The sequence below is a fragment of the Ailuropoda melanoleuca genome, chromosome 2, assembly GCF_002007445.2.
Source record: "Ailuropoda melanoleuca isolate Jingjing chromosome 2, ASM200744v2, whole genome shotgun sequence".
NCBI lineage: Eukaryota > Metazoa > Chordata > Mammalia > Carnivora > Ursidae > Ailuropoda > Ailuropoda melanoleuca.
In genome coordinates, this window is record NC_048219.1 from 7,718,741 (window position 1) to 7,744,580 (window position 25,840).

The 25,840-nt window shown below is 50.1% G+C and overlaps 2 protein-coding genes, 1 long non-coding RNA gene and 4 other non-coding genes across 9 annotated transcripts in view; 1 reads left to right on the forward strand and 6 right to left on the reverse strand.

Moving 5' to 3' along the window:
• Window positions 1–336: 336 nt before the first annotated feature.
• On the reverse strand, window positions 337–3,895 carry LOC105239068. Its single transcript, XR_857874.3, has 5 exons — window positions 3,587–3,895; window positions 1,816–1,912; window positions 1,451–1,528; window positions 1,057–1,103; window positions 337–469 (listed from the first exon to the last, which is right to left on the reverse strand). It is a non-coding gene; the product is annotated as an uncharacterized LOC105239068 (long non-coding RNA).
• LOC117801324 lies at window positions 536–609 on the reverse strand. Its single transcript, XR_004623841.1, has one exon. It is a non-coding gene; the product is annotated as a small nucleolar RNA SNORD99 (small nucleolar RNA).
• Window positions 1,290–1,423, reverse strand: LOC117801310. Its single transcript, XR_004623827.1, has one exon. It is a non-coding gene; the product is annotated as a small nucleolar RNA SNORA61 (small nucleolar RNA).
• LOC117801308 lies at window positions 1,644–1,774 on the reverse strand. Its single transcript, XR_004623825.1, has one exon. It is a non-coding gene; the product is annotated as a small nucleolar RNA SNORA44 (small nucleolar RNA).
• On the reverse strand, window positions 2,457–2,591 carry LOC117801293. The gene has a single exon (XR_004623807.1). It is a non-coding gene; the product is annotated as a small nucleolar RNA SNORA16B/SNORA16A family (small nucleolar RNA).
• Window positions 3,896–8,974: 5,079 nt separating the features above from the next.
• Window positions 8,975–12,779, forward strand: RAB42 (RAB42, member RAS oncogene family). The gene is made up of 2 exons (XM_034647858.1): window positions 8,975–9,236; window positions 9,863–12,779. The coding sequence occupies exons 1-2, from the start codon at window positions 8,989–8,991 to the stop codon at window positions 10,284–10,286; spliced, it is 672 nt and encodes a 223-aa protein (XP_034503749.1). The 5' UTR covers window positions 8,975–8,988; the 3' UTR covers window positions 10,287–12,779.
• A 5,533-nt stretch (window positions 12,780–18,312) lies between these two features.
• The window catches only part of TAF12 (TATA-box binding protein associated factor 12), a 32,017-nt gene continuing 24,489 nt past the window's right edge, over window positions 18,313–25,840 (reverse strand). For all 3 annotated transcript variants that reach the window (XM_011229244.3, XM_034647874.1, XM_034647889.1), the window contains 3 exons: window positions 25,600–25,714; window positions 20,200–20,288; window positions 18,313–18,788 (listed from right to left, as the gene is read on the reverse strand). In XM_011229244.3, coding sequence (XP_011227546.1) covers window positions 18,753–18,788; window positions 20,200–20,288; window positions 25,600–25,714 — 240 coding nt within the window. In that variant the 3' untranslated portion in view covers window positions 18,313–18,752. The remainder of the gene's footprint in view (window positions 18,789–20,199; window positions 20,289–25,599; window positions 25,715–25,840) is intronic.

The window sequence follows — 25,840 nt, forward strand, 5'->3', positions numbered from 1 at the left end:
CACTTACACATATCTATCTCTAGCACCTGTGTGGAAAGTCTGGCTTAATGTGAAAAATCTGCAGCTCATCTCTACTTTCGTGCTATAGGAAATTGTTGGGGGGGGGGTCCACGGCGGGGAGGCACAGTAGGGGCAACTGGAGTAAATGGCCTAGGTCACAAGCAGCCTTCAGATATTTTAAGGAACACGTATTAGGCTCAGCCTGAATTTTCAGGCTTTTTGGAGGAAAAATTATCAATAGTGGCAGTTACAGAATTGATCATATTGTCCTGAGAGGTCAACCTATTTTTATGAAGACAGACTGACACTGTAACGGGGAACAAGAAAACGGACACAAACATACTTCAAGTATTTTACTGGTCACTTCCGTGCCATGTGCCAGCAGTATCAGAAATACAAAGGTCATGGTTTTCCACTAAAATAATCTGTTCTCTTCATTCAGCTTGCCTCTTCCCATAGTGTTTCTGTCCTGAAAAGTATAAGCCAGTGTGTTAATATTCCCAATTAATTAATGCCACCCAGGTTTTTTCTGAAGAGCTGGTCTCAGTCCCATATCCGCATTTATCATCCAAAGATGTCCACTCAGATTAGGTTTCATCCTGGACCAGGCAGCCTAAACAACATCCCCACCTAGATGAACTACGCTTGTTTCTACCCAGCGCCTCTCCCACTCCCAGGAAAGGGGCCAGTAAGATCCATGGTTTGAGGTTTCCCCAAACTTCAGCCTGAGCTCAAACCATGATTGTGCATTCACAGCAATCGAACTTGCTGCCGAAGGTGCAGGGCTTTGGCATCTGGTACCTTCTACTCCTAGCAGTGTGCTCTTGGCAAATCTAAGACCTAAGTCTCACACTGTAAACAGTTTTCTCTTCTGGCCCTGAACAGCTAATATGGCATACGAGGAAGGTCAGGTGTAAATTACTATGAAAAAACTAGGACTTCCCGGAGGCCTGAACAGCCTTGTATCGATTCACTCCACTACTCAGGGTTCACACAAGGCTCAAGCACTCCCTGAAGCTGCAAGGAAGCTATGCAAGTTGCCGGTAGCCAGCTTACCCAACTCTACACCCATCATCAGACGGGACAGCTTTACTGGTAACCACCTAAAAAAAAAAACCAACCAAAAAGGACACTCTCAATAAAGAGGCAAGAAAGCCACTGATATTTACCAAATACAGAAGTATTAGCAATCACAACAGCTGCCCGGAGCTTCACACACACCCTCCCTTTAAGCCTAAGATCATCCCATGTTAGATGGGAGGAGGAAACCAGTTCAAAGAGAATTCAAACCCTGTTTGAAACTAGCCCACAGGCTCTATACCAGACTATTAAACACCACAAGGCCAGCTTCAGTGTTCTTTTTCCTCCTTTTACGACCACCAAGACCAGCGTTCAGATCCGATGGGAAAGGGAACCGGAGGGTCAGGCTGTTTCCAGCATCTGACTTTACCTTATCTAAAAACACAGCAACAACCGGTGTCCTCAGACTCTTCAGTAGCAGATGCTGACAGGGACACTTGGGGGCAACCTGCAGAAAAAAGTGAAAGCTCTAAACCAGAAAGTTGATCCAATACACCTACCTACATGGAAGTTAATGGAGAACACCTGGACTCGGGGAGAGGCTTCCAGCCCAGGTCCCGGGCTGTTATAGGAAAGTCGAGTGGCAGCTGCAGGTATGATGCTGACCTGTGCTGTCAAAGTCTCTCCAGGTTGCTCTCGCATGCAGTTGGAGAACCCATGGCCACAACCGGCCATAGCCCTTGGAAACATGCTGTACCGAGCCCCATCCCCTCCCCGTGGTTCCCAGACACCTACCAGGCCCCGAGGCGGTTGTGTTCCATCAGTCATGACCCCAGAATCCTCACCAAAAAGCTCCACTTCAAAGTCCTCCTGGAATCTTCATCTGGCACAGCTGAGATGAGAAAACAGTGGTCCTAAATGATCTCAGTGTTCCCTTCTTTGGGTCTTCATAATCAAAGGTGTGACTGGCTTCTGGTACTTATGCCTTAAGCTTTTCACGGCAGTGACCCAAAGCACTGCTGAGATCGGTGTCACTTGCCACTAGATTTTCCCAGGACACCTGCCCATTCCACTCCACTTACCCCTCCATACTGGTTTCTTGGGTCTCAGCAATTTGTTTCTCAAAAGTCTTTTTCTAGCAACTCTATGCAAGACCCCATTTAACAGGGGCACCTGGGTGTCTTAGTCCGTTAAGCATATGCTTTCACCTCAGGTCATGATCCCAGTATTCTAGGATCCAGCCCTGCGTCGGGCTCCCTGCTTAGCAGGGTGCCTGCTTTTCCCTCTGTCCCTCCCCCTGCTCGTGCTTGCTCTCAAATAAATAAAATCTTGGGGGGAAAAGACCCCATTAACAGAACATTTCTGCTGGGCTCGCGAAACCTGTCAATTGTAATAAAGGACGCCACCTCCACCTGACAAATGGCAGATACAACGAGAACTGTCTTTTCCTGAAATGTTGCAGATCAGTTACGGCAAACAGAACGGCGACCGTCAAGGAAAACTGTCACTCTCGGCTCCTTTTTGACCACAGCAGCTATGTGGAAGCAGCTGCAGCTTCGATAAGGGCCACAGGGCAAAATTTTTTTTTAAAGATTTTATTTACTTATTCGACAGAGATAGAGACAGAGAGCGAGAGAGGTAACACAAGCAGGGGGAATGGGAGAGGAAGAAGCAGGCTCATAGCGGAAGAGCCTGATGTGGGGCTCGATCCTATAACGCCGGGATCACGCCCTGCGCGGAAGGCAGACGCTTAACAGCTGTGCCACCCAGGCGCCCCCCACAGGGCAATTTAGGTCCCAGGACCGCCCCAAATGCTGTCCAGCCCCCAGAGTCCCCTAAAGCTCAGGCACTACTGCATAACTGAAGTTCATGTACTGAAATATACTTGAGACCAAATAAGGGAACAGACACCTCTGGGACGCCTGGGTGGCCCAACGGGTTAAGAGTCGGACTCTTGATCTCGGATCAGCATTCGAGTTGTGGTCCAGTTCGGCCCAGCGCCCCGCACTGCGCTCCACGCTGGGCACTGAGCTGAGCCTCCTTAAAGATAACATATAACCTTTTACATATTTTTTTAGACTGAGCTTATGCGCAACATGGGGATGGGAGCCCAAGACCCCAAGATCAAGAGGCGCATGCTCAACCGACTGAGCCAGCCAGGCGCCGAGAACAGATACCCTATTACCAGGTCCCAATTACCACTTTACTATATACCAGAGTTTGACCTCATTTAATCACAAGGCCATTTTATCATCCGTTTTTACCTTTAAGTTTAGACCAACTAAGCTACCTACTGAAGGTCGCCAACCAATGTAGAAAGCCACGAAATTGGGATTCAAAACAGGATCTAAAGGACTCTAAAACGCGACCCCCAGAAAACCCTACCCTTTTATCCACTGCATGGATTGCTTAACGTGTTGTGCACCCAGGTGACAGGTGAAATCACTTCCCCAAGGTCACCCAAACATAGCTTTAACAAGCAGATTCAGTTTCAGATCTGGTGGATACCACCGCGCGGGGTCTCCCAGGACTGTCCTACACCAGACCGCCTGGCCGCGTTACTCACCCGTCGCACTGCAGCGCAGGGATGCGCGAGCCGAGGCGGGGGCAGGTGCGGCCCTCGCGGGCCCCGGCCCCTCTCACCGCGCATGCGGCGGACCAGGCCTTCCGGGCCTTGGTCCCAGCAGGCCGGGAGGCCCAGCAGCTCCGTGCCGCTCTCAACATCCCGCAGCCTTGAGAGGTAGGCCCGGCGTGTGCAGGGCGGGTAGCGGCGAGGCTACGGAGGGGTGAGAGGAGGATAGCGTGAACGGCAGCAGGCCCAATCTCTCAACACGAGACACGCCAGCACCGCGGCAGCTGGGAAAAAGGAAGCGCGGACCCCGGAAGGGGGCTTATATAGGCCTCGCCCCTGGCGGCCGCGCCGACAATTGAAACAACGCGCCGCGCAGGGCGCTGGGAGTTGTAGTCCGCCCTGCTACAAGCCCTGAGCGCTTGCGGAGTCCAGGCCTTTTTTGGCTCCGCCTGTGTTCCGTGCTCCCGAATGTCGGGTACTGGGCACTGGGCTCACAAATGAAGCAGACCCGCTGTGCCCCCGGGAGTTCAGTCAGACTTCCAAAGTTTGGAAATGACGCTGTGAGCTGCGACAGGACTCCGCTCCGGCCGCCGTGGGCGGCGGGGGAGCAGCGGCTGAGTGGGTTTGGGGAGGCGCTCTGCGAGCTCATGTTGGAGCGGGGCTCTTGGGGAGGGCTTCTTAGGAAGGAAGGGGCGACCGAGTACTCGGAAGATGAACGCATTATTTGTTCAAGGCTTACCTCTTCCACTAATAGATAAATTACTGAGCGGTTACTAAGTAAATGATGCTCGATTATCTCAGCTAGTTTTCATAATAACCCTGTGTATAGCTATTATAGTTACACCCACTTTACAGATAAGAAAACTGAGGAATGCGTCCAGGTAGCTAACGAGGTAAGGACCGGAATCCACGAGTCCACTGCAGAGCTCATTGCACCCTGCAACCTTGCTAAACTCATTTATTAGGTTTGGTAGCTCCTGTGTAAGTTCCTTAAGAGTTTTCACATGTCTGTGAATAAAGACAGGTTTGCTTCTTTCTTTCCAATCTGGATGACTTTTTTTTTTTTTTAAGATTTTTTTATTTATTTATTCGACAGAGAGACAGCCAGCGAGAGAGGGAACACAAGCAGGAGGAGTGGGAGAGGAAGAAGGCAGGCTCATCGCAGGAGCCTGATGTGGGGCTCGATCTCATAACGCCGGGATCACGCCCTGAGCCGAAGGCAGACGCTCAACCGCTGTGCCACCCAGGCGCCCCAATCTGGATGACTTTTATTTCTTTTTCTTGTCTTATAGTATTAGCTAGGACCTCTAGTACAATATGAATTAATAAGGTAAATTTCATCAAAATTAAAAACTCTCAGGGTGGGTTTCAGGAGAGGAGAATTTAAAAAGGACATGGGATGTGTTTTCACTCATTTGTGGAACATAAGGAATAGCAGGGAGATCGGTAGGAGAAGGAAGGGAAGAATGAAGGGTAAACAGAAGGGGGAATGAACCAGGAGAGACTACGGACTCTGGGAAACAAACTGAGGGTTTCAGAGGGGAGTGAGGTGGGGAATTGGATTAGGCCAGTGATGGGTATTAAGGAGGGCACGTATTGCATGGAGCACTGGGTGTTACACACAAACAATGAATCATGGAACACCACACCAAAAACTAATACTGTATGGTGACTAACAACATAATAAAAATTTTTAAAAAAATAAAAATTTTAAAAAGGACATGGGGAAAAGGAATAAAAAATAAAAAATAATATCATACATTATTTTTAAAAATTAATAAATCCAGGATTGAATCAAGGATCATACATTATTAAATAAATAAATAAATAAATAAGACATGGGGGGGTGGCTCAGTTGGTTAAGCGTCTGACCCTTGATCTCAGCTCAGGTCTTGGTCTCAGGGCTATGAGTTCAAGCCCCATATTGGGCTCCACACTGGGCGTGGAGCCTACAATCAATCAGTCAATCAATCAAATAAATAAAGGACATGGGAAACTTTTTTGGGTGATGTATGTTCATTATTTAGATTGTGGTAATCGTTTCATGGACGTGCACTTGCATCAGAAGTCATTACATTGTACACTCTAATATGTGCAGTTAGTTTACCCTGTGTCTTTATACCTCCATTAAGATGTAAAAATAAAAAACATAACCAAGAAAAATTTGATATTATTCACCTCCAAAATCTCCACTGACTTCACAAGACATTTGGAATAAAAGCTGAAGTCCCATGATGGCCTGTGAAGCTACATGATTTGGCTCCTCCTCCTCTCCGCCCTCATCACTCACCACTTGCTTCCTATTTCATTCTGCTCTCTTAGCCTCTTTGCTCTGCTTGGAGCATCCCTTGCCTGATCCCACCTCAGGGCCTTTGCTCATGCTGTTCTGCCTGGAACTATCCTCTCTGGATATCACAGACACCCACAGTACTCACTCCCTCACTCCCCCTCGTTTTGTGTTCTGTCATCTCCTCAGAACACCCTTCAAGCCATTGTCCTGCCTGATTGTTATTTATAGCACTTAGTGCTTCTTGACATCACATTATATAGAATTTATTTTCTGTCTTCCCCATTACAGTGTGAGCTCCCAAGACCAGGAATTGTGTCTTTCTAGTTTCACTGCTGTGTAAGTGCCTGGTATATAAAAGAAGAGCTACCACTTATTGGAACAATTCTGAAGTAAATGAATTGATTAATGAAAAAAACTTGGCCATGGCCACATAGCTAGTAAGTGGTGTTTGGAACTAAAACCTTGATCTCTCTCATGCAAATGTGCAGAGCTGCCTGCTGTGGTGCACAGCTCCTCCAGATGACTTTGTGAGGTAGGCACCATGGTTTGCCTTACTTAGCAGAAGGGGAAGCAGGGTGTGGGGGGAAAGCCACTTGCCTCGCCCCAGTCACATAGCGAGTGTCTGGCAAGGTCCACTGACATCTGGCTTCTGGGGCTGGCTGCAGAGGGCAGGCACATGACCCTCGCCCACAGCAGGAGCCTCCAAGAGAGGAAGTTCCAAGAGCCCAGTGCTGACAGTGCACTGCCCACGGGTGCTGACCACAAAGGCTTCTGGGAATGCTGGGTTCCAACTGCCTTTCAAGCTGTTGCATGCCTCTCTGCCTCTGTCCAGCTGCTCCTGCCGGGAGTGCCCTTCCTCCTTGAACTCCCTAGCTCTCCCTCGTCCTGGGAGACCCAGCTTCAGAATCGCCTCCCGCACAAGGTCTTTTCTGAGCTTCTAGCTCCCCGAGTTCAGAGTCCAGCCCTAGTGTGGGATTTGACTGGCTGAATTAGTGAATGAATAGCACTTATCCGCTTTCATTCATTCTTTCAACCATTAATATTGACTTATTTCCTGTTTTGAGCCGAGCACAGACGATCCCACCATTGATCGCTCCCCTCAAGTGACCTAGGAAGGAGACAGCTATAGCAGCGGACAAAAGGGCATGTGACCTCACTGGCCAGTCAGCACGAGACTTCCTGAGGACAGGGATCTACCCCCGGGCCCATAGTAGGAGTCAGCCCTCTGAAGAGGAGAAGAGGAGTGTTCCTGGCAGAAGGCAGAGAAGAGGAAAGATGTTCACATGGCTGGAGCTCAGAGTACCAGTGGTGGGTAAAGGAGGGGCTAGAGGCATCCATAGGGACCTGACACAAAAATTATTTTTCCAGTTAAACAGAGTGAGGTGGAGACAATATCTCAATTAAGGACTCAGTGGGGAAAGTGGGAGTGGGGCCGACTCTTAATTTGGGCAAAGCTGGCAGGAAGGATTCCTTCCTGAACACACACTCTCCCTGAGGCTCCTCAGGGTTCCTGGATTCTCAGGCTCCTCTCTTTTTCCTACTCCTAGAGGTAGGGCACGAGCAGAGACATGGGCCCCTTCAGGCTCTCCCACGCAGGTGACCAATGACTGAGATTATGTGGAGACAGGTCAAAATGGCTTCTTATTCATTTGTTAGGAGTTAGCCAGAAGAGGGGCACCTGACTGGCTCAGTTGGTAGACCATGTGATCTTGAGCTTGGGGTCATGAGTTCAAACCCCACTTTGGGTGTAGCAATTACTCACATACACACATATATACATACATATATCCACTGGGGGGGAAAAAGAGCTAGAAGAAAACCTGGGCCTCCCTAGATCCTCAACCTGTCCTGTCCTAATTAACACAGAATCAACACAGAAATAGCAAATAAGGTTTTGGGCTTGGGCAAACCTGGCAGCTAGTCTGTCTTCCTTGTTGAGTGACCTCGGATTCTTTATCTCTGAGCCTCAGTTTCCTCATCTGTAAAAATGAGCAGAATAACAACACCTTACAAGGTTGTGTGAGAAGAAAATATGATGTGATGGTCTGCAACAGTGAGGATTTCGCCTCACCACCAATTTGCCAAATAAGTTAAACTGGTAAAATCCACCCACAGTGGAACAATGAGATTAAACCAACAGATGAGCTGTTTGCGACCAGCCAGAATTCCAGCCTTGGTAACTTGGGCTTCCAGACCGCCTGGAGAGGGTAGACTGGCTCTTGGAGGCAGATGTCCCTGCCTTGCCCTTGCCACTAACCCATGGGGACCTAACCACAGTGTCCTGGTCCTTTTGGCACTTAATTTGCAGTCTCTCTTTGTGGCATCCGGGGAGTAATGAAGAGTGAGACAAACTCAGATGTGAGTCTCAGCTCCTCTCTGTGACCGAGACAAGCCTCAGCCCCCTCGGCTCTACAACAGGCACATTATGGCTTCTCAGAGTTGTTGCCCGCAGAGTGTGAACTGACCATCTGGTCTCATAAATGTTAGTTGTCCAGACCGCAGGCCAACTGCACTCCCTCTGGAATCGCATTTGCCTAGATCTGTCCGGCCTCCTACCAGCCCTGTTGGCGTGTCTCTCGGGGCCCTGAGGCCCCGCCCAGGCAGGGGCTGAGGATGCATTGGGGGCTGTTAAACATTGAACCTGACCATTGAACGGGAGGCCCCGGGAGGCCCTACGCCAGGGCCAATGGAGCTCCGGGAAAGGAGCACCTGGGTGGGGAAGGGGCACCTATAAACCATCAACTTTCTGGAGTGGTGCGTCCAGCTCCAGCAGCAGGGGCCCAACTAGGGCACTGCCCGGAGGATGGGGTTGGAGAGAGAAGCCAGCGGGCGGAATGAGGTGGACGCTCGGGCGGTGTGGGCCTCGGGCCAGTTGCGTGCTTGGTTCTCGTCCCTCGCTCGTCCTCCTCCCCACACTGCCTTCTTTAATCTCCCATCCCGCGAAGTAGGGGTTATTAGAGGACAAAACTGGGGCCCCCACGGAGGAGAGCCCTAGCCCTGGTGTCTCGCGCCCCCCGGCCAAGGGGCGGGGCCAGCCTGCGGGGCGGGGCGGGACCGCTGGCCTCGNCGGCGGGGCGGCGGGGCGGCGGGGCGGCAGGGCTGCGAGATGCGGGCCATGTCGGCGGGGGGCTGCAGCTACCAGTTCCGGATCGCTCTGCTGGGGGACGCGGCCGTGGGCAAGACGTCGCTGCTGCGGCGCTACGTGGCGGGCGAGCCCGGTGCCCCGGAGCCCGAGCCCGAGCCCGAGTGGGCGCCCACGGTGGGCGTCGAGTTCTACAGCCGCAAGCTGCAGCTGCGAGCCGGGCCGTGCGTCAAACTGCAGCTCTGGGACACGGCGGGCCACGAGCGCTTCAGGTGCGGGCCGGGAGGGCTAGGGACCTGGGGGGCGGTCAGTGCCCCCCCCGCCCCGCCTCCATGGCGGTTCCCCCGAGGGCTCGGCCTCAGTGGCCCAGGTACAGGTCTGGGGGCCCCTGCCCTGGTCTCTGGCCCTCCACGTGGAGTGGTTCGTCCCACAGATGCGGGGGGCCATGGGGGCAAGCCGCCCAGCCAGAGGCCTGAGACCCTGGCGCTGGGACGGAGCAAGGGCCCTGCCACGGAGACCTGGAGGGATGGGTGACCCGGCTGCTGAGAGAGCCCCCCGGAGTAGAGCGGGAGGTGTCAGGGAGTTTGGAAAGGAAGAGAGGTTTGGGGCGGCCTGGAAGGAGTTTGCCAGGCAGAGAACGGGAAGCAAAAATCTGCCTTGCGGAAAAGGCCCCACTTCCTCCAGGAATGGGGGAATGGTCCGGAGAGGATGTGAGTCCAACTTGCTCCCTGGCCGAGGCGCAGGCACTCCGCGGGAGAGACACAGAAGCGCAGAGAAGCACCGGCGGTGGGAAATGAGCTGTGGGGCGGGTGAGGCAGGCGGTGCACGCCGGGAAGTCCTGTGTCTGGGGGGAGCCTTGAAGGCCTACCTCTCTCCCAGCTCACTCCCCCTCCTTCAGGTGCATCACCAGGTCCTTCTACCGGAATGTGGTGGGTGTCCTACTGGTCTTTGATGTGACAAACAGGAAGTCCTTTGAACATATCTGCGACTGGCACCAGGAGGTCATGGCCACTCAGGGCCCCCACAAGGTGATCTTCTTACTGGTGGGCCACAAGAGTGACCTGCAGAGCACCCGCTGTGTCTCAGCCCAGGAGGCGGAGGCGCTGGCTGCCTCCCTGGGCATGGCCTTCATAGAGACCTCCGCCAAAAATAACTGCAATGTGGACCTGGCCTTCGACACCCTTGCTGACGCCATCCAGCAGGCCCTGGAGCAGGGGGACATCCAGCTGCAGGAGGACTGGGGGGGCATCCGGCTCATCCACAAGACCCAAGTCCCCAGCGGCCCCCCCAGAAAGCAGCCCCCAGGTCCATGCCAGTGTTGACTCTGGGAGGGAAAGGGTTGAAGCAGCGGCAACCTCAGAAGTGCTGCTGGCATGGGGAGTGTCAGTACCTTTCTGGAGCAAAGGGCAGGATGTATCCAAAGGGTTAATATAAACAGTATCCGAGCAGTCACACCTCCTGGATTTTGGGGTTTCAGAGTTTAGCCCCTTTCTGCCAGAAAGCTCTAAGAAGCCAGGTGTGCAGCTTTGTGTCCTTCAGCCTGTTTCCTCAGTTGTCAGTGGGGCTCATAAAAGACCCTTGCCACGGTGGGTGTGTGTGTGTGGGGGGGTGGGCATGAATGAGAAATGGATGGGGGACATGCTCAGCCAGAGCCAGCCCTACGGTAAGAGCTGAATACAAGAACTGTCCTCACCACTCTTTCCCCTCTGACATTTCTGGCAGTGCTCCCGAGCCCTGACGCTGAGACGCACCGAGTCTGGACGCCGCCGCACAGGCGGGGACTGGGCAGGGGATTTCGGGGCAAGCCTACTTGGGAGCTTCCTTAGGTCCTCAGACTTGGATGAGTCTTAAATGTGTGCCCTGAAACTCAGGGTTGCTGCCCAGTGCCCCTACTCCAAGGCCGGGCGCTGGATCTGGATCTGGGAGGCAGGGATGAAGGCAAGCGAGCAGCTCCTAGGTTGGGCACATAGTGGACACTGTGATTAGCCACCAAGATGTCCCTTCAGGGCTGAAGAACCCCCAGCCTTCTACCCCCACCCCGGTATCCCCCCTCCCCCAGCTGCTGGGAGTGCTGCCCGCGATGGTGATGATGGTGGGCTCACAGCATCCTCTGGGAACTGCCTCCCGGTCAGGGCTGCCCACATCCAGTGTTGATCTGTTGAATCTGTTGGGGGGTGGGGAGTGAGTGTTCAAAGGCCTGGCTCTCTTGCCCCAGCTCTGAAGGTCAAACCCAGCTTCATTACTCTTCCTGGGGCTGATTGAAGCCATTGTTCTTACATCACAGCTAAATTCTCCCTCTGCTCAGGCCCACTTCCCACCCTTCCTCACCCAAGCAGATACTGATCTCAAGAACCCTCTAATCAATGCTCACTAATCCTCATCTCAGAAATTGCCTCCTGGGGAACACGAACAGCTAGGTAATCAGGGAAGGCTTCCTGGAGATGGTGTTTATGTTGGTAAGACTCTCAGCAGGTGCAGAGGGGGTGTCATTGTGCCAGTGGGCATGGGAAGGGCAAGGACAGTTCCACAGCAAAAAAGAGCACAATCACTTCACTCACTTTGTGACCTGGGGACTTACTCAGTCTCAGAGTCCTCCTCAGTATCATGTGACTGACAATCCTTTCTTCCGAGGGTTCTTGGGAGGTTTCCAGTCAGGGTGGGTTTCTGAGCTTCCTCCCCACGGGGCTGGGCCAGGGTGGGTCTCCTTGTGCACTGTCTCCTCTCTTAAAACATCATCACTCATCCTTAGTCTGGCAAGGTTGGCAGGTTACCCTCATTTCACCAATGGGGAAGCTTGGAGAGGGAGAGGGAAATGACTTGTTTTTGAGAATGTTATCATTCCTTCATCATTGTTTTAATAATAAGCATCTACTCTGTTCTGGGCTCTGAGGATGCAGTAGTGAGCACGACAGAAAAGCCCTCCTGGGGTTGACATTCTAGTGGGAGAGAGAAAAAATGAGTAAATAAGTGAACTAAATGATTTCCAGTTGTAAGTGCTATGAAGCCCACAGATCCTGGAGACAGGACTGAGAGAGATGGGACTGACTGCTTTAGAGCAGTTGGTCAGGGAGGGCCTCCCTGAGGAGATGACTTTGGAGCTGAGAGTAGGGGAGGGAGAAGATGGGTGAAGCTAAGAGTGGAGGTCTGGGCCGAAGGAACGGTGGCCAGCACTGAATACTTCTTACATCCGTGTGAGATAGGTACTATCGTTCCATTTTACTGATGTGCAGACTAAGGCCCAGTGAGCAGGTTAACTGAAGCCAGTGAGCAGAGGGAGAAGCCCCGAGGCAAGGAACAAGGAAAGAGCTGGACTCTTTCTAGGAATTTACTGGAGATCTGAGCAGCTAGAGTAAGTGAAGAAGCAGGGAGTGACCTTCAGCTGGGTCTGTGGTTTCTTATCTCCCAGAGCTTTCCTGAACAAGAGTATAGTGTAAGCCAAAGCTTGTTTGGGAGATGAGCACCTGGTCCTGGGGGTGAAGGTGGGGATTTTGCTGTCAGGAGTTCAAAACCTCCCCAAATCCCTGAAGACAGGAAGAAAAAACTGACCTTCTCCTCTGTCCAAATCCTGGCTGGGCACTGGAGAACCAGCCCAGGCCCACCCAAGGCTGGGTCCATCTCCAAGAAGATGATGTTGCCCACTGTCCCCAGCTGCCTCCCTTGAAGACTATTCAGCAGGCTTCAGTCATACATCTCTAATGCTCCTCAGCCTCAGTTTCCCCATCTGTAAAATGGGGAGAACAGTAGTTTCTGTCTCACAGGGTTGTTGTGAGGATTAAATGAGGTATTATGTGGGGCGCCTGGGTGGCACAGCGGTTAAGCGTCTGCCTTCGGCTCAGGGCGTGATCCTGGCGTTATGGGATCGAGCCCCACGTCAGGCTCCTCTGCTATGAGCCTGCTTCTTCCTCTCCCACTNCTACCCCTGCTTGTGTTCCCTCTCTAGCTGGCTGTCTCTATCTCTGTCGAATAAATAAATAAAATCTTAAAAAAAAAATGAGGTATTATGTGAATTCCTACCACACATGTGAGCTCATGCATTGTGGGCTCTTTCTTTGGCTTATTATTAACCCGAAGCAATCTTATGAAGTGGGGCTGAGCTTATCCATTTCACAGACAGGGACCTAAAGTCCGGGATGGGAAACTGATATGGCTCAGCTGGTGAACCCAGGCCTCATCCACCGCCTCGGGCCAGGCCTGGAAGGTCCTACCTTGTGCCTCGGGGCTCTGGTCCCACCCTCACAAGCCCCTCGTAGTGTAGCAAACCCTCTGCAGACTGCAAGTGCCTTTGATGGGTAGGATTCTGGCAGCAGTAGGAAGCAGCCCTGCCCAGCCCTCTGGCTAGAAGAAAAGCAGAGGAGAGCAGTGGAGCAGGCAGTCCCACCTGTCAGCTCAGCCCCCCCCCCCATACCATTGCTGTCACAGTTCAGGCCCCAGGCCTGTGGTCTCTAGTGGAGATTGTGCTGCCCCTCTTGAGGCCTGTAGGGTGTCCCCTGTTGATTCAGCATCCACAGTGCTCCCCTCCTAGAATTCAAATCGTCTCCCCACAGTCCTGGCCCTTCTGGAGGTGGTACGTGCTGCCTCTCCCCCTACTTTTCCCTGACAAATTCCAACCCACCTGCAGCCCTGGGCTTTTCACGTGCTGTTTTCCTTCCCCTGGATGGCCCCAGCCCTCTCCCCTCTCCCTGGGTGAGCGGATTGGCTTGCGACACTCAGATAAGTATCACTTCTTAACCACAGCATCATCCCAGCTGCCTAAATTACGGTGGGCTTTGCAGTCAAGCCTGGGTTTGACTTCTGCCTCCACTATGTGTAACTGTGGGACCCTGGGGAACTCACTTCATCTTAAGCCTCAGTGGACTCCTCTGGAAAATGAGGATAGTAATACCTAATCACAGGGTTTTAGAAAGGATGAGATGAGAAATCAAAGGCAGTGCTGGTCACACAGTAGGAATTCACAAAACGGAAGTCCCCTTCTTCCGCTGAGGGGGTTTTATTCATCACGGAAATGGAACAGACACTACCAAAGTAAACACTGGGGGGAAATACCAAGGATTCCAGACTCTAACAAAGTTCTTAAAGATGGTGACCTGCCTCTGGAGATGTGAACTGGGTTCTGCTTCTGTACTACGAGTGAAGTTCCAGAACAGTCCCTTCAGGTATATCCCTAGACTCTTCTGAGCAAGCAAAACTCCCTCTCTAAAGCAGCACCCTGGCTAAACCCTCCAGCCACAGCAGCTTTGACAAGGGCAGACTTTGAGGCCTGGATCCAGCCTTTTGCCCTTTTGAAGGCACGGAGCCAGTCTGCCACCATAGGAGCCTTTCTGAAGACCCTGCCCATTCTGGGAGCCACTGAAACTTAATGGGTGAAGAGGGAAGACCCATTCTGCCCTCCACACACAGCCTGGAACTGAAGATGTCTGGGTGGGAGCCCAGCCCCTGTCCTCTACCTCTGAGCCTTGGTCTTCATGGTAAAATGAGAACAATTCCTACCCCACAGCTTTGTGGGAGGATTAAATAGGATGCCATGTGTTAAGTGCCCAGTTAAGTTCCTTCTGCTAACAAGCTCCCTTTGGGTCTTTCATGTGTCAAGTCCCTTGTCTGGAATGTCCTTCCTCTGTCTCTGTCAAAACTCTGTTCGTCCTTCAAGGCTTGGCCCAACCAAATGTATCAATTCCTTCTCCGAGCCTTCAGGGCACCTGGAGATTTCAGGCTCTGTTGTCTCTCATCATTTTGTCCCACTGGACTGTAGTGCTTCAAGGACAGGGATCCCAGGAGAAGTCTGGACGATGGACCAAGAGCACAGGTCTGAGTCCCGGCCTGCCCAGAGACCTCAGACACGTCAGAATGACCTCTCCAGACTTTGATGTTCTTACCTGTAAGATATGGGGCTGCGCTGGCTGACGCTGGGGCCTTTTCTAACTACAGGTAACTGTAAGGCTTCAGTCCTCCCTGCTTCCCCTCATGCAGGCACAGGGGACTTTTCAGGATGGCTTTCTGGCCCCAGGTGGCTCCTTCTGTGCCCTCAAAACTCACCCAGGTTGTTGCAACCACCCTCTACCTCTATCTTTTGTCTAATACTTTCTCAGGAAAACCTCGCATGCCATATTCCTTTACTTTCAGTCCGAATTAACTGCAGCAACTTCTTGGCTGGTCCCCTCCCACCTGTTTCCAACTCCATTCTCCAAGCTGGCAGCCAGAACAAGGCTTTTAACATGTAAACACAATCCCATCAGTCCTCCACCTAAAACTCTACTGGTCCCTAGCACCTGCACAGTTTTCAAACTTTTTGTTTATATGCCTGTTTTTAGCACCAGAATCCTCTAACCAGATGGAGTCTTTCTATTAGCCCTAAAATGTCCAACAGTTAAGAAAGGTATTACTCAGGGGCACCTGCGTGGCTCAGCTGGTTGAGTATCTGACTCTTGATTTCAGCCCAGGTCATGATCTCAGGGTTGTGAGATCAAGCCCCATATCCTGCTCTGAGCTCAGAGAGTCTGCCTGAGTTCCTCTCTCCCTCTCCCTCCGCTCTCGCTTTCTCTCTCTGTAAAATAAATAAATAAGTCTTTAAAAAAAAGAAAAAAAAAAGGTACTGATCAGGCTAAAGAGGGATGGGAAGCCCAAGACCAGCTGTCCCACTCCTGCCAGACAGACACACACACACACACACACACACCAGCCTCTGAAGCCTGGGCGCTGGACCTCGCCACTATGCCTGCGAGCTGTCCACCTCCTGAGCTCACATTCTGTTCATCTCTGGCCATCCTCTCCCAGTGTTACACCTTGTTCTTGAGCCACACTGACTTCTTAACACCTCTGCACCTTTGCATATGCTGTTCTTGGACACCCCCATCTTGTCTCCCCAAGACTTAGGGAGACAGTGAGGGCAGAGTTAGGAGTGCAGGCTCCAGAGTCAGATGGACTTGGCTGAAACCTCAGCACCAACACAAGCTGTATGACCGTGAATAAGTTCCTTAAACTCTTTAAGTCTCAGTTTCCTCCTGGGAACCTGGGATTAGACAAGATACTACAATTCAAGTAGGTGACACACACCAGTCACGTTCTTCCTTCTTCAGACTTGTTGGGAAAACACAAAGCGCTTATCCACAGGAGATGCTTAGCACAGCTCGGGGTGGCCCCCCGGAAGCACTCCCCAGGGACCCTCTGCAAGGACACTGGAGTACACGCATCCATCGGCCCTGCTGCCCCATCCTCTGCACGGGCCAGGCTCCAGGAATCAGTCCAGTGGGCGCGGTTACTCAGCCAAGGAGGAAGAGGGCCTCGTGCCCAGGATGGGGCCGAGCTGCACCAGGGCTGGGTGCACCAAGTCACATGAGGCCTTACGGATCACTCGGTGATGCCCCAGTCCCACACCCCTACACACAGTCGCAGAAGCTGTGAGCGTGCCACGCAACCATCTTTCAGATTCACCCCTGCCCTGCACTTCACCATCACCCGCTCAAGCAGGCGGCGGCCTTCTAATGGCTCTGCTTCCACACTGTCCTCTCCCTTCCCCTCCTGGCTATTTGTACTCCACTGCCTGGCCAGAGTGACCTTTTCCCCCACGCAAATCTGATTAAAATCCTTCAGTGGCTCTTGTTACCTTTTGGGTAAAGCCCACTCTTGCTGGGGCCTCTGAGGCCCTGCAGAACCTGGGCTGACGCACCTCACCACACTGCCTCGGGGTGGCTTCCACGCAGTTCTCTCTCCCTCAGAGATCTCCACCCCTTCCCCTGAGCTGATTCTCTCTCCCTCAGAGATCTCCACCCCTGCCCCTGAGTCATTCAACTCGGCTGTTCAGATCCCTTCCCCCACCCTGCAAACCTCTCTCTCCTTTGCTGCCCTAGGCACAGAGGCAGGTTGGTTTGTTTGTGCTTTAAAGATGTATCCATTTATTCCAGAGAGAGAGAAAGAGAGAGAGAGAGAGAGCACATGCAAGCAGGGGGATGGGCAGAAGGAAAGAAAATCTCAAGCTGACTTCACACTGAGTGCGGAGCCCCACACAGGGCCAATCCCAGGACCCCGAGATCACAACCTCAGCTGAAATCAAGAGTCAGAGGCTTAACTGACTGAGCCACTGGGTGCCCCAGGCACAGAGCAGTTTGACACCCACCTTATCACGGGACTGCTCCCTGTGTTTTTATTCATCAGTGTAGCCCACTGCCCCTCCCCGGCCCAAGCCCAGGCCCAGCCTGCTGAATGATCTAATACTTAAATAATACTTGCTGAATGAACAGTCCCTCCACATACAGGTGGGACAAGACTCAAGATAGATGAAGCCACTTACCTGTCACATAGCAGATCAAGAATTGAGAACTTTGGACTCTCCCCCAGCTCTTTCCATGAAACTGACCGATTCCTTTGTCCCTTTCTGTCCTCCATGGAGGATTCAAAACTAATTCTGGATTCCTTCTTGGCTGTCAAGGTGAGTGACTTGCTCCTACTATCGGGATGCGGCAGGAGGCCTTTTGCTGTTTGGTATCACCAACAGAACATCCTTTGAGAGTGTCACCCAGTGGCATTGGGAAGTTCTGGAAAAAGTGAAACCCTTCAACATCCTCTTCCTGGTGGTAGCCATAAGAGAGACCTGGTGCCTGGCAACAGGCGATGCCGGAGGAAGGGGAGAAGCTGGCTGCCTCTCTGGGCGCTCACTGTGTTGAGACCTGGGCCAAGAGCAACAGGAACATCAGCACAGCCTCAAGAGCTCTATGAGGCTTGAAAAAAGGGGCTCTGGGCTCAAATTCTGAGTGGGAGGGAGTGAAAAGCAGGGCAAGGGGGATGTGCCCATGCTGGTGACCCCTGGAAGGAATAGCCATGCCCTCTGAAGCCCAAAGAACCCTCAAGATCCACAAGGGCTATGTTGGGCTCAGGACGGGACGATGTTTGGGGCCACTGAAGGTCATGACCGTGAGGTCTTAGGGGCCTGGTTTCCTCTGCATGATGGTGAAAATACCGGGATCAGGGATATCAACAACTAAGAACAGACAAGGCACCTGCACAGATGGGCCTTTCCGCAGGTTACTGCCATCCTTTCTTAGGGCCAAGGATGAACTCCAGGAGTTCCAGAAGAGCAAGTCAAAAAAGGCTTTGCCAAAACCAGGATGCCTCTTCAGTTTGGGGTTCATGACAGAAAGTCACTCCGCCCCATTCTTATGGCAGAGAAACTGGACTCGAACTCCTACTGATGGTATGGCCTTCCTTGGAGTAAAATAATAGAAAAATTCCTCGTTTTTTTCCTCCTCACAGAAATGAATAATGGTGCTGCCACCTGCTGACAGAGAACTACATCCACCCTTGCTTGTCCTCTTAACTCCCTCTGGCCTGTCAAAGGCTGTAAGCCATGTACCCTGTGTCTTTCGATTAATAACTTCTTTATTCTGGAAAAGCAAATGAAAGTCATATTCATATAAACACTGACATTACAAAGTACAGGGAAAAGGGGAAGGGAGAAGGACAAAAACCTCTACAAATCCTGCTAATACTGTCTCACCAAACAAAACCATAATGTTTTGTCCCATATTCAATCACTTATATAATAAACCACAAATAAAATCTTCTCTGGAAGATACATTGTTCTTCTTTGAGACGGCAGGGAAAAGGGACTGGAAGTTGGGGTAGGAGGCTTTATTCTTTTGGCAGATCCTCTCAGTCATTATAGATATTGCTGCACTGTTAATAAAAAATATATGCTTCTCTGTAAAGCATTAAAAAAAAAATCCAAGGATGAGATGGCTGAGGTCTCAGCTCAAGTATCTCCAAATACATTGTTGTCCATTCCCTGACCTTTCCGTGTGTTATTTCTTCGTTGTTTTCCGGATCAATGCCATTCTCTGAAAGGAGAGCGAAATAACCAATTACACGGCTTATAATCAGGAACTTTCCCAGTTGCCCATGTGGGGCACGGTCTATACCACAAGCCGGAGCCCTCGGGAACCTACACGCACAGGGCAGCTCAGCCGTCTCCTCTGAGCCTAAGAGAAGTCTTCAGGGCCCCCACAGATGTTTAGATAGGCCAGTGAATCCACTTCATTGACCAGAAGACCCAAACTGCTGGAGGTTAGCAGGATGGCAAAAAGTTAAAAACAGAAGATGACAGCTGTTGCCTTTAGGGGACTTAGGGAACAGGCCATCAAAGTGTGTGTTTTCCAGGCTCCCCCAGCCTAATCTCTCTGAGGATGAAGAAAATAGGGAAGGGGGCTGTTCCAACCCTGTGGCCATATAAAAAGGAAGCTGATATTTCACACTTGATGACCTACAATGAAAGGAAACGGACACTAACAATTTCCACCACAACCAAGCAGGGAAACATTCAGGTCATGGGTTTCAAATTTTATATTACCAGTCACTGGCCAAATTACTCATTTGCTTTGCTTACTCTTTTGACCAAGAGATTGTCCTAATATTATGATACTTGCTGAGAGAGAGAGAGATGAAAAGTGAATAATTTGGAAACACAGCCAAAACGACCATCCATTGTCTGGAGGGACTCCCTTCTGAAGAATACTGTGGTCCTTCGATTCAGGCTATTGGTGGTTTCCCTGTAGGACTTCCTCTCTGAGGGCAGTAAACGTATACACTCCAGAGATCCCAGGTTATGGGACACTCAGCCAGAACCACCCAAATGTGCCCATCAAGCTTGCAAAAAGCTCACTTTTCAAATCAGAGGAGCCAGTTAAATTAAGGCTTTGTCAAAAGGAAGCCATCATTGCTGTTAGACTGACTGATGACAGGGGCAACTTGGAGCACAGCAGAAGTGGAGTTAGGTTCTCGTACTGACCCCTCAGGTCTGCAGTCAGAGGGACAGAGCACAAAGGGCAAGCTGGGACAGAGGCCAGAATGTCTGCCCCAGCAGCCTGGGTGCTACCCTCCAGCACAAGTACAGCCTAGCTCTCCTTTCTTTAAACTGACCTCTCGTCTGAGGGCCACATACCGTGCTCCAACCAGCCAAGTATTGTCCATATTAGAAGAACCTACAATCAACAGCTTTAAGTGACGCCCCTCAGGGTTGAGAGAAAAAACTGAGACCCCATGTGGGAAAGCAGAGTACCACAAAAGTAACTAACTGTTCTCCCATGGAGCCCTGTTGCCTCCTGCCCTCTCTGATCTTTGGTCCAGGCAGCAGAGCTTCCTGTGTAGAAGAAGTGACAAGTGCAGGACCGTAGCTGTGTGCGCTCCCTCAGAGACACAGCTCAAGGGATGGGGATGGGCTGTGGCTGCCCTGGGGTTCTGAAGGCTCCTCACCTGTTTGTGGGCCTCTGTGGTGCAAGCCTTTTTGTAGGGTCGGATTTCTTCAGAGCCAAATCCTGGGATCCACATGTTCCACTGGCGTTCTGCAAGGAAGAGGCCAGCACAGAGATCAGGGGGCAGGGAAGGCAACATCAGGGTGCAGTGTGACCCTCAGACAAGGGTCAGGGAGGACTAATCTGAGCGATCAACTGTAGTAATTAACAGCAGCTCTGCAGAGGGGTTCTATGGAATACAAATGGGGAATCCCATGTGGCGCCTCCAAGGTTTTAAGTGACACCATTTGATCTTCTCGCAAAGACTAAGGAGTAACTGAGTCCAGGCTGTGAGCACAGAGCCCTAAGGTTTCCATGCAGCTCCACAGAAGAGGAAACTCCTTTGTTTCTTCAGTTGTCTTTCTTTCTTTCTTTTTTTAAGGTAGGCTCCATGCCCAGCGTGGGGCTCGAACTCATGACACTGAGATCAAGAGTCGCACGCTCCATCGACTGAGCGAGCCAGGTGCCCCCTCGGTTGTCTTACTCCTATGTTCACAGTCACCCCTCTCAAACCCAAAGGAAGAGGAGGGGGAAGAGAAAGGCACTCCTAGTATTCAGGAGTTAAGAGCCGAGTCCCAGCTCTGCTGCGTCACTGTGGCACTGGATGACATGGGTCTCAGTTTCTTCATCTTTTCCACGGTAGTAACAACTGTAATAAGCCGCTCATAGGGTGTTGAGAGCATTCCAGGGCATGATGCAATCCCAGAGCCTGGGATAAACGCACAGAGATATGGATATACCCGTGTCCTGTGTCCCGGCGCCAGTGTACGATCAGCCCTGTAAGAGTGTCGCCAGGAATTCCAACAGGGCAGAGATTCTGTTTATTCGACTATGTCAGTAATTGGCATAACTACACGAACCCCCAAACCCACAAATGAAAGTGTGTTGCACTTTAAGTAAACCCAGTATAAAAAATTACACTTACACAAGATTTCTAGGGAATAAATCTACTCAGAAGGAGTTACATACTTTATCATACTCCCCTAAAGCACTGAAAACATTTGTTTTACAAATCTGGTCTGCCCTAGGCACAGCACTTACTTATATCAAATTGAATATTAGTGGTTTTATAGTTACACTTTGTGTCTAACATACAGTAACTATTGGGTAAATGAATGATTCATGTTTGGTTCCAGAAGAATTTTATATATAGCTCTCTTCCAATATTTCTTTGAAAATAAAAATGCTGAGGCCTTCTGCTAGTAATATCTGTTGTCAGTACTTGAAAGTGACACCGAGATTCTTCTTTGGGAATTAAACTCTATAGTCCACACGAAGTGGATCAGGATATGGATCTGCAAAGTCTCTTTAAAGAAAGAGAGTAGTGGGGCACCTGGCTGACTCAGGTGGTGGAGTGTGCGACTTTTGATCTTGGGGCTGTGAGTTCGAACCCCACACTGGGTGCAGAGATTACGTAAAAAAGTAAAATCTTGGGACGCCTGCGTGGCTCAGTCAGTTAGGCTTCTGCCTTTGGCTCAGGTCATGATCCCTGGGTCCTGGGATCGGGCTCCTTGTTTGGCAGGGAGCCTGCTTCTTCCTCTGCCTGCCGCTACCCCCCTTGCTTGTGCTTCTCTCTCTGACAAATAAATAAAAATCTTAAAAACAGACAAACAAACAAACAAATAAATAAAATAAAATCTTGGGGGCATCTGGGTGCTGCAGTCAGTTGAACAACTGACTCTTGGTTTCAGCTCAGGTCATGATCTTGAGGTTGTGGGACTGAGTCCTGTGTTGGGCTCTGCACTTAGCTGGAAGTGGGCTTAAGACTTTCTCTCCCTCTCTCCCTCCCTTTGGTTCTCTCTCTCTAATAAATAAATTCAAGGTGCCTGGGTGGTTCAGTCAGTTAGGCATCTTACTCTTGGTTTCAGGGTCAAGGGATCAAGCCCACATCCAGCTCTTCACTCAGTGTAGGGTCTGCTTGAGATTCTCTCCCTTTCCTTCTCCCTGCTCATTCTCTCTCCAAAATAAATAAATAAAATCTTAAAAAAAATAATCTTAAAAAAATTTTTTTTTAAATCTTAAAAAAATGTAGCTACCGGGCAAGAATGCACACACGTTAAGTATGGGTAGCAAAATATTTAAATATGCATTTTTTAAAAGATTTTATTTATTTATTTGAGAGAGAGCAAGAGCTGGGAGAGGAGCAGCAGGAGGGGGAGAAGCAGGCTCCCTGAGGGCTCGATCCCAGGACCCCGGGATCATGGCCTGAGCGGAAGGCAAATGCTTAACCAACTGAGCCACCCAGGTGTCCCTAAATGTGCATGCATTTATATTTCATATAATATTAATGTAATAGCAACGACAATTTAGTGACTAAAAGGTATAGTAAAAATGTGTGGCATAAAGCAGCATTGTACAAAGCATTCCATGTACATTATGTCATTGAACTTCTACATTTCTCAAGACTCTGTCCACCAGAAGGGGTGGTTAATTACGCAAGTATAGGAAATCGGGTCAGAAGCAAACCCGGCTGTCCCCATCCCAGTCTGTCAGGAGAGAGGTGGTGTCCAGAGTTTACAGCCCCATCGACAAGCCTATCTTTGTTACGGGTGGTGGCGTGCAGCAGACCTAGGTGGTCTGGTGCCATTCAATACCAGGTTCCCTCATTCCCCACGCTCTGATCCCATGCCCCCTAAGCAATCTTCTGATTATGATTCAGCCTCCATTAGGCCTCCTACAGAGGCTGTTCTGGCCATGCAGACTTGCGAGCATTCTTGTCGCTGTGATAATTACTTCTTACCCTTAATGAATAAATTAGTATTCCAATTTTAGTTTCAATAATTAAAATATGAAATATTTTAAAAATAGAAATGCTAAACTCTCAGAGTAATATAATCTGTTGTGGGGGGGTTTACTTCAAAATATACATAAAATTTACCATTTTTTAACCATTTTTAAGTATATAGTTCAGTGGCATTCAGCATATTCACACTGTTGTGCAACCATTACCACTACCCATCTCCAAAACATTTTCATCATCTCAAACTGATACTCTGTACATATTAAATAAGTCCTCATTTCCCCTCCTGCAGCCCCTTATCACCACCATTCTACTTTCTGTCTCTATCCATTTGCTTTGTGATGGTTTTAAAACATGTCTGCAAATTCCCTTACATGCCTCCCATCAAGAAGTGGAGCCTATGTTCCCTCCCCTTGACCCTGGCCAGATCTTTGTGATAGCCTCAAAGAACAGAATTCAGGGTGCGCCTGGGTGGATCAGTTGGTAAAGCGCCCGACTCCTGATTTCGGCTCAGGTCATGATTTCAGGGTCATGAGGTGGAGCCCTGTGTCGTCAGGCTCCAAGCTCAGCAGAGAGTCTGCTTCTCTCCTCCCTCTCCCTCGTACTCTCCCCCTGCTTGTGTGCTCTCCCCTCCACACAAGAAATAAATAAATAAATCTATCTATCTATCTATCTATCTATCTATCTATCTATCTATCTATCTATCTTTAGGGGGAAAAAAGAATAGAATTAGGTAGGAGTGATGCTGTGTGACTTTAGACACTGGGTTAGTAAAGGCCGCGCAGTTTCTGCCAGGTAGTAACGCGACACGCATCCTGGGAGCCTTCAGCTACGTAAGAAGTACAACTATCCTGGGACTGCACAGGATGAGACCGTGTCGAGAGACTGCAGAGAGAGACCTGTGGAGTCCCAGGCTTTTTGTCTGTTTTTTTTTTTTTTAAGATTTATTTGAGAGAAAGAAAGAGGGAGAGTATGAGCAGGAGGGGCAGAGGGAGAGGGAAAAAGAATCTCGAGCAGACTCCTTGCTGCGTCTGACTCAGGGCTCGATCTCACCACCATGAGATCACAACCTGAGCCAGAGCTGGACACTTAACTGACTGCGTCACTCAGGCGCCCCTGGAATCCCAGCTTTTTGAGACTTTCTAGCCCCAGTTTCAGACTTGGCCATGATGAAACTCTGTCATGGGTCAAACTGTGTCCCTCACAAAAAGACATGTTTAAGTCCTACCTCCAATACTTCAGAATATACTGGAAATAGGGTTATTGCAGATACGATTAATTAAGGTGAGGTCGTACAGGAGTAGGGTGGGCCCTTAATCCCATATGACTAGCATCCTACAAGAGGAGAAGAGAGAGAGAGGGACACACACAGGGGAGAAGGCCATGTGAAGACTGAGGCATACACGGAGTGATGCAACTACATGCAGAGAACGCCAAGGACTGCTAGCCACCAGCAGCAGCTAGGAAAAGGCAAGGAAGGATTCTAGGATTCTTCACAGAAGCACTGGAGGGATCGTGGCCCTCCTGATACCTTGATTGTAGATTTTTGGCTTCCAGAAATGTGAGAGAATAAATTTTGTTGTTTTAAGCTCCCTGGTTTGTGGCACTTTGTTACAGCAGCCCTAGGAGACTAATACATCTTTCTTCAAAACAGTCTCAGCCCCAGCTACCACCGGACTTTAATCACATGAAGAGACCCTCAGCAAAACTGCCTAAGTAAGCCCAGTGAACCCCCAGACATACAAACAAAATCAATGATTGTTATTGTTTTAAGCCACTGTTATCATTTTAAGTTTGTTACCTAATAATAGATAATTGGAATATCTGTCCTCTGTTATTAATACTAGCAACGTTAACCAGAAGTGTGTTACTTACTCCACCAAGACTACCAGCACCTCCCAAGCCATATTTCCTGTCATCGGGAAGGAAGCCTTTCAGTAATCACTCATGGGCTGATCTATACTGAATCCCTTAATATCTTCTGCCTCATTCAGTTGGCCTGATTATCTTTGTACTCGCAAAATTGTTCACTTTCTTTTGAGCACACTGTAACCAATGCAGGGGGGGCTTATTCATTTCTCAAGTGATGGTGGTTATTGATGTTAGACAAGTATCTCTCAGAAGAACCCTAGCTTGAATTTAGTGTCTGTTAAGTAGAAAAACGGAATACCAAATTATATGTATTTTATGATTACAATTTGGGGAGGGAATGGATAAATAGGCTAAAAACTGGAAGAGAAACACCATTATTTAAATGGTAGAGACATAATAGCTACATTTTCAAAACTCTTACTTTGTGCCAGGCTCTGAGCTGGTTACCTGACAAATATAACCCGTAATGCCTATGGTCACTCTGTAAGGATATTGTGATCTCCACTTTACAAATGAGGAAACAGGCTCTAAAAGAAAGTAAGTAGGAAGGACAAGGTGATCCAATGCCTGGGCTCATTCTCCTGACCATGAATGGATTTCCCTTCTCTAGGTGATGCTACTGTTGAATGAATTCATCTATCCCACAGCCCAAAAGTCTAATCCTGACATGAAGGTTCCTCTGACTACATGTTCCCGGTGGTCCTGAAGGAGTGATAGTGTGTATGCCTCAGGGAGAAACGGACGACATACCGAGATGCAGTTGGACATCCTTCACCTCCAGGGTGCTGGACTTGCGATGCCGAGCAAGCTGGCAGGCTGCTGTCACCACACTCTCGATAAAATCATCAGCAATCTGCAGCAGCATCTGGGGAAGACAAAAGGGGGGAGAGTAACCATGACATTGGCAGAGCAGGCTCCTGTTGCTGGGACAACTGTGTCTGCTGGAATCACATATTTAGTTAGGCTTTCTATTAGGAGGCCTGGAACCAGC

Coding starts and splice junctions, on each gene's coding strand:
- RAB42 (XM_034647858.1), top strand. CDS start 8,989: ATGCGGGCCATGTCGGCGGGGGGCTGCAGCTACCAGTTCCGGATCGCT. Junction 9,237..9,862: donor GCGGGCCACGAGCGCTTCAG/GTGCGGGCCGGG, acceptor CCCCTCCTTCAG/GTGCATCACCAGGTCCTTCT.